The sequence below is a fragment of the Canis aureus genome, chromosome 23 (assembly GCF_053574225.1).
Source record: "Canis aureus isolate CA01 chromosome 23, VMU_Caureus_v.1.0, whole genome shotgun sequence".
NCBI lineage: Eukaryota > Metazoa > Chordata > Mammalia > Carnivora > Canidae > Canis > Canis aureus.
The window spans coordinates 22,531,848-22,540,091 of record NC_135633.1 but is presented as its reverse complement, the minus strand read 5'-3'; the positions used below and the strand labels follow the sequence as shown (position 1 = coordinate 22,540,091).

The window sequence follows — 8,244 nt, the reverse complement described above, 5'->3', positions numbered from 1 at the left end:
TGTGCTGTCCTCTCTGCTACTGATCCTCTTTGCCCACTTGTAGTGCATCACTGCATTCATTTCATTTCTCTCTCAGTTACATTACTCTTTGAAGGTAGAGAATTTATTTGTTTTCATGTTTCTTATGAATCTCTGTCCTGAGAATATGAGCTCCACAGAGCAGGGCAGAGTCTCTTTGTATTATTAACCCGAATACTTAGAAGCATTATATCCCGAATGCTTAGAAGCTCATTGCAATACAGTGAGTACTCAATAGATAGCCCTAAATCAGTGGATAATTTTCAAAAAATGAAAGGTTTATCATAGGAACTCTAGATCATTCTTCGAATATGACACATGGTGTTGTGTGCCATGTGATCCTTGTGCAATTAGATGCACCTTCTCATGCATGTGCTACTTCCCTGTAGACTTCCTCCTGTACCGCACTTATGCGTCTGATAGTTGATTCTTTACCACTGTCCAGGAAACACACTCCGTAGGTAAGGGCCTCACAGGCTCCAGGCCAGTGGGGTTAAATGTCTACTTTAGTGTCCCAGTGAACTGGCATGAGATCTCCTGACCCAATCTCTGCAGCTCCCTTCCTCAATGTGTCTTGGAGCCTGGAAGTTACTGTCTTCCACTGGGGTGAACAACTTTAGTGTTAAAAAGTATATGTTATCTCTTCCTCATTACAGCCCTGCTAGTAGACCACCCAGTTCATAGCACTTGTATTGAAAGACTTCATGTGTTGGGGCACCACTGAAAGGGAACTGTGAATGTACATCATGAATAATAATGAGCATTGAATATTATTGTAAATATTCTCAATCCACTTACAGATCCCCTCAATAATGGATTATTCATTGGTATTTTTACTTTTAGTCTCTCTGCTTAAGTGTTTCTCCCTTACATTTTTCACTACATAGTTGCAAAGTTGCAATTTTCAAATTTGTATTGTTTTGTCCATTTAAAGTAAGTCAGCTCTCTGTTTCCACCTCCTTTTCTTATTATATTCTATATAACTTCATATTCCACAAACAAATAGGCCATCAGGAATTTTTCATACATAGAACCATCTCCTACATTAGATTATGTCATTTTCCTGGTATGCAAAAGTACCTGCAGGCAGATCTTACTTTATATTTAAAAAGAAATTAGGGGATCCCTGGGTGGTTCAGCAGTTTAGCGCCTGCCTTTGGCCGAGTGTGTGATCCTGGAGTCCCGGGATCGAGTCCCAGGATTGAGTCCCACATTGGGCTGCTTCTTGCATGGAGCCTGCATCTCCCTCTACCTGTGTCTCTGCTTCTCTCTCTCTCTCTCTCTCTATCTGTGTGTGTGTGTGTCTCATGAATAAATAAATAAAATCTTAAAAAAAGAAATTAGCTTTTTTTAGGGGTGCCTGGGTGGCTCAGTTGGTTAAGTGCCTGACTCTTGATTTTGGCTCAAGCCATGATCTCAGGGTAATAAAATTGAGCTCTGTGTTTGGCTCTGTGCTAAACATGGAGCCTGCTTAATGTTCTCTCTCTCCCTCTGCCTCCTCCTCTCACTCCCTGCTCATGCTGTCTTTAAATAAATAAATTAGATTTTTTTCTCATATTGCTACATTAATACCCCTATACAGTGATGTTAGTTTTCCCATAGCATATTAAACATCATTCTGAACCCTTGGTAGAAAACAAAAGGATGACCTTATCTCTGATCTGCTTGGTCTTCACTCCATAGACAATGGGGTTGAGTGCAGGTGGAATAACAATGTAGAGGTTGGCAAACATGATGTGGAAAGTGCGGGAGACATTGTGTCCAAAACGATGAGCAAGGATGGAGAAAAAGGCAGGTGTATAAAACATGAGGATGACACAGACATGGGAACCACATGTGCCAAGGGCCTTCTGGCGGGCATCTCGGGAGGGCAAGCGGAAGACCGCACAGAGAATGAGGGTGTAAGAAACGGCAATGAGAATCACATCTGAGATGACTGTCATGATGGGAACACAAAAGCCATACCAGATGTTGATGGAGATGTCAGCACAGGCGAGCCGGGCCACACCTATGTGCTCACAGTATGTGTGTGGTATGATGCGTGTCCTGCAGAAAGGCAAGCGTGTAAGCAAGAATATAACTGGCAGGATGATGCAGAAGCTTCGACAGGAGATGCCCACTGCAATCTTGGTGATGGTCCTGGGGGTCAGAATAGTGGTGTATCTCAGAGGGGAGCAGATGGCCACATAGCGATCAAATGCCATGGCCAGGAGTATAGCTGAGTCCAGGACAAAGCTACTGTGCAGAAAGAATAACTGGGTGAGGCAACCAGGAAAACTGATTTTCTGGGGACCAAGCCAGAAGACGGTAAGGGTTTTGGGGACACATGTGGTAGACAAGATCACATCTGTAATGGCTAGCATGGAAAGGAAAAAGAACATGGGTGTGTGAAGACTCCGCTCCATGGCAATGAGGTAGAGAAGGATACTGTTGCCCACAATGGCCATGAGATAGATAAAGCAGAAGGGGATGCTGATCCAGACGTGGTACTGCTCAAGGCCAGGGATGCCCAAGAGGGTGAAGTCACCTGTGTTGTAGCTACTCAGGTTGTACATGGCCAGGGTGGTCTCATGAATAGATTTTGAGTCTGAAAAACAAAATGTGTATAATTAACCTGAGAATATTGTATGGTAATTCTTCCTCCACTCTCTCCTTTAGGTTAGTTCTCTTTCCTATCTGCCAAGAAAGACCCTTCTAGTGCTAGTAAGAACAACAATATTCATGTCTTGAAGAAAGATTCCCATAAAAAAAAAAAGAAGAGAAAGAAAAGAAAAATTTCTCAGATGTGACACTCCTAGTACTAATTACTCAGTTACTCTGGAATCTTCAATCTCCCTAATTTTTTTTCCATGTAATGATTGAGTGTTCACTGAATCAATGTAATTAGTTTCTATGTAGACTTGAGTCCAGAAAAAAAAAAAAAACAATCTAACCACATGCAGAGAAAGAAACTAAGAAATGGAGCACAATTGGAAAAATAAGTAGATAATTAATAATTACAACTCCTATTATTCCCAGCTTTACAAAGTATTGTCCAATTTAGAACAGTCTTCTGAAATATATATTTTCTTTCCAATAAAAGCAGCTCAACTTTATTAAAGGGAAGCTAGGGAGGAGCAGGCAAATGAAGGTCTCTGCAGACACTACCATCACTGATAGGACTGCCAGGCCCATGTCTGTTGGAAAACAGGAAAGGGTCAGTGTCCTGCCCCCTTTGGTCCATTTTGGGACCAGGGGTCCAGGCCCTCATTACTTGGGGCCCAAGTACAAATCAGCCTTCTATTTTCCTCAGGGTCTCCAGCAGAACATTGGTGCTTTGCTCAGAGTTGATGCAAACCTTCTTGTTGGGCAGGCCAATATCAAACTCAACTCTTCCCAGGTTGTTGAGAACCCTTACTGATGGCTTTAGAGCAGGCTTCTCAGGTCATGTCCACAGAGAACTCCTACTTTAGCATGACTGTGGATATGGTCTGAGACATATGTTTTTATCCCTCCATTTTTTAAATAGAATCTAATACTCTGAGAGAAAATTTTACCTAAGATCTCATCTTGGGGAACTGGCAGAGCCAAGATCTATACAATCCACACATTTATGCTATGGTGCCAACCACATAATTGCTCAGGCGATACATACTAGATGTCAGGCACTGAGAAGAGGCCTAGGATGTAGGGAAGTCAGTGTGGAAAACCTAACACTCAAACTGCAGTGTGTCCAGCACACTAACCCTATGCCAATTGCAATTACTCTCTTGATTTCCCTTACATTCTAGCACCTGGGATTTGCAGACCAGAATGTTCTCTGAGACTGATGTTTGGTGCCTCACCATGGAGAATGATGTGGAAATGGACATACAGTTCAGTGTCCAGCTCCCTCTTAGCACTGAATGAAGAAACTGCATCAAGTGTCTTTTAAAAAAAATAAGTATTGGTGTGGGCGACCACAAACTAACTGGAGTAACTGAACCAAACCAGGGCCGGACTTGGGTCCCTCATTCACTCAAAAGGCTTGGGAGCCTAAAGGGTGAATAGTTGGTTGATGCTTGAGAAAGGGCTTGAGCAATGGTTCTCAGGGCTCGCTTGTACGTGATCGCCCACATAACATAATAGATAGAACTTATTCTGGCGTGGTCATAAATGTAAGTAAGGGTCTGTCTGTCCTTGCTGGTCTGTTTACCATACGTAATATTCCTTTGAAGTATGCACATCTGGAGCAATAAGCTTATCTATTTACCAAGGTCTTCTGACACCCGTGAGTCTGTCTTACATGCTGAGAAAGGGGAACTTTGGAGGGTTTCACAAGCATGCTAAAAATAGACATCTTCTTAGCTTTGTTTTGCTCATGCTATAAAATGTTGTAAAACCTTGAATAAAGCTGACACTGCTTGGACATCATCCACTGTGTCCCTCCTGTCCCCATCTCTTTACTTTTCTTTTATTTTCCTCATCCCCTTATCCTCGGGACCCTAATCGTGTTGCCACAGCACGTGCAACATATTGAGATGCCTGGGTGGCTCAGCTATTGAGCATCTGCCTTCAGCCCAGGGTGTGATCCTGGAGACCTGGGATCAAGTCCCACATTGGGCTCCCTGCATGGAGCCTGCTTCTCCCTCTGCCTGTGTCTCTGCCTCTCTCTCTGTGTGTGTCTCTCATGAATAAATAAATATTTTTTTAAAAAGTATTGATATTATTACATTTTAAAATAGTATCTTAAAATTTTTTTAAATAAAATAGTATCTTAAGAGGGTTAACTTGCAAGCATACAAGTGACATACAGTGACATTTCTTGTCACTGTAGCCCATTTATCATCATTGTTTCCTAGCATAAGAAAAAGAATCTTTATAATATTTTGAATGAAAACAAACTATCCCCAATAGCACTAGGGTATAAATAGTATTATTATACCTCTCTCAAAGAGACTAACATAGATGGAAAGTTGAGTAAGACCCAAATCCAGGCACTTCTGACTCCAAATGGTGTGTCTTAAACTTCTATGATACCCCCTCCCCAAACCATAAACATGTGGTTAAAAACAGAAAAAGAAAAAGGAAAAAAAAAACTATTAAAGACATGTATTCAAAGAGAGTAACTGAGGGACCTCTAATGGAAGAAATACAGAATTAATACATTTTAAATCTCAAGTCAAGATAAAAGCAAAAAAGCAACTTCTGTAAACAAAAGTAATATTTTGGGAAACCTTCACATACTACACAAGTCTAAAGCTCTTTACATGAAATCACTTCTATAATCCTCTTAACTCTATGAGATAGGTAATGATGTGACCTACATTTCAAAGATACAGAAACGGAGCACAGAGAAGTTAAGTAAGCTGCTAAAGCCTACACATAAGCAAATGCTTAGAGCTGCAAATAACACATAAGAAGTCTTTATATAAACTATCATGTAATAAACACAATTCTCTATAGAGCATAGGGCAAGTGGCACATACATGATATCTGTATAACAGAAGATATAAAATTAAGTCACAAAAAGAAAACAAACAAGAGGTGCCTGGGTGGCTCAGGAAGTTAGGCATCTACCTTCAGCTCAGATCATGATCCCAGGGTCCTGGAATCAAACCCTGCATCAGGCTCCCTGCTTAGTAGGGAGCCTACTCCTTCCCGCTTGTGCTCTCTCTTGCTATCTCTCTCTCTCAAATAAATAAAACGTTAAAAAAAAGAATACAGAGACAAATATCATATGACATCACAGACAAATGTTGTGTGTGCAATCTCTAACCATAAACACAACAACAACATGAAAGCGTGGAATTCAGACACTGAGAACAGATTGGCGATTGACAGAGGTGGGCATGGGGCATTAGTGAAATGGATAAAGGGAATCAAATATACAAATTTCAAGTTATAAAATAAATGAGTCCTGGGATGGAATGTACAGCCTGGTGACTCAGGTTAATAATAACATATCGTATACTTGAAACTTTCTAAGAGAGTAGATCTTCAAAATTTTCATCACACAAAGAAATTTGCAACTCTGCGTGGCGATATGTATAACTAGACAGATTGTGGTGATCATTTTACAGCATGTTAACATCCTTGTCACTCACTTACTCCAAACTTTTCCCTCAAGGTGGCACAACATCACCTCAGACAGCTTCATTTTATTACCAAAAAGAAAGGTACCTAATTTCATTATTGTATCTTCAAGTACAGTAACTTAGAATTGACTGGCCTCATTAATCACACATTTGCACATGCTAACTTTCTATCTATGTGGTTTAGTGATTACCAATTTGTTCTTCAACAACCCTGAGCCCTCCAGAGCACTGATTTTTCACTATTTTTCATTCACTACCCTGGTGTCTTTGCATTCCTCTTTTCTAGGTTAAATTATGATTCATCATGTCACGTACTCTCATACATATTTCGCCCACCCTTGCGTGACCTCCCATCTCTCATGCATGCAAAACTGAACTCCTAGATTCACCAGCCTAGTAAGTCTTAGGCACAGTAAGGCACTTAACTAGACATGTTAATGTTCCCATAATTTCATTATCATCAGCCCTAAAGTTCATCTTCAACCTCGCCGATGACCCAACATGATCTTCTTTCAGCTTAATCTACTTGGATGACTTTTTTCCCCTGTTTTTCTCCAAGCACATCCACCAATTCCAACTCTCTCTTTCTCAGCAGATAATTTTTCATTTTACTTCACAGAGAAATTCAAAGGCACTGTATGTGAAATCATGTGAGAAAGCTATCACATCTGTGTGTATGTGTGTGTATGTATATATTTATATTAGATTTTAAGTGTCTTTTTTATATGCATTGGAAAAAATATTCCTTTTGTATCTGGGTCCAAAAACAAACCCATCCCTCTCTCTCACATCTTTACATCGTGTCAGGTATCTTTTATTATCATTTATTCTCTTTCTTACCTTTGTCTTCAACCTAGGCTTTTTAAAAGTTTACTCCTTCAACATTTAAACAATTAAAACGTGCTCAAGTATTTTCTAGTGTAAATTACACAGAAACAATTATATTCTCTCATCATAGTTAGACATGTAGTTGTCTACATCACATACGTGCTTCTTATGTCCTATTCACCCTTTAATTCGTGCTAGTCTCATTTCTGGCCTCACCTTTCCACCAAAGCAACTTTTGCTAACACCACCGGCGAAGTCCATGTCCCACCCTGAGTCCTTGCTGGACTTCAAGCAGCATCTGACACTATTCACTATCCCATCCATCTTGACACATCCTCTGGATGCTTTATCACAACACTTTGAGTGTTTCTTTAATCTCGCTAGCATCTCATCTCATCCTTTGCCTGTTCTTCCTGTTCCTTGTATCTTAAGTTCTGGGGTTCCTCAAGTCTCCGCTCAAAGCCCGCTTTTCTTCTCTTTATACTTTTCCTAACTAGATCATCAACTCTTAAGATCCCAGTTAATAGCTGTACATGACATCTCCCAATTCCTTACCTCTTCCTTACATCTTACAAGACACATATATTCAACTCCTTTCTAGATATCTTCTTTTGGATATCTCACAGGACTCAGATTTAATTTTCAAAAATTAAAATTAAGACCCATCGTATTTCTTCAGAAACCCAAAGCCCCCTACTGTGTCTATTATTTCACAGAATACAATATAATCCACTAAATAAGCCAAAGCAAAAACCTGACTTGCACTATTTATACCTTTCTCTCTTTAAACCCCCATGTACAATTGATTATGCTGATCCAATCCTTTTGGATCAAAATGAAAAATCTTTAACATAGCTAACAAGATATCCATAATCTGGTCTTGTTACCTCTTTTGTTTTCCTGTTACATCTTTGGAATGTTTACCAGAAAAAGAAGTCCTGCTTTTTCTAAAGATGTGTATATTAAAAGCAACTTCCATATAAGATGTGTGGTAAATTCCTCTACCACTTTATTTCAGGGGTTCCAACTACAGTGTTTAATTATTTCCTCAATTTTGACTTAAGTATCTGCTGAGACTCACACTTCTCTGCAGTTGAACAGAAATGAGGCCAGAGATATGGGAAAGCTATGTGATAAAGAGAAACAAGACCACCATGACTCCCTACAGGTGAGCTATCACACTGCAAGGTGCAGTATATTCAAAGCGATATCTGTTCAGTGAGTGGCCCACCCTGATGATGAACTTCTCTGAACAACCATCATTGTAGATAAATAAAAGTCTAAACAGACAATGTGTGTTATTCTAAATACAGATAGGCTACCACATGTTCCCTCAGTGCCA

At 40.0% G+C, this 8,244-nt stretch overlaps 1 protein-coding gene across 1 annotated transcript; it reads right to left on the bottom strand.

Moving 5' to 3' along the window:
- Positions 1-1,631: 1,631 nt before the first annotated feature.
- LOC144295358 (olfactory receptor 52H1-like) lies at positions 1,632-5,830 on the bottom strand. Its single transcript, XM_077867745.1, has 2 exons — positions 5,819-5,830; positions 1,632-2,585 (listed from the first exon to the last, which is right to left on the bottom strand). The coding sequence occupies exons 1-2, from the start codon at positions 5,828-5,830 to the stop codon at positions 1,632-1,634; spliced, it is 966 nt and encodes a 321-aa protein (XP_077723871.1).
- Between the last annotated feature and the right edge of the window lie 2,414 nt (positions 5,831-8,244).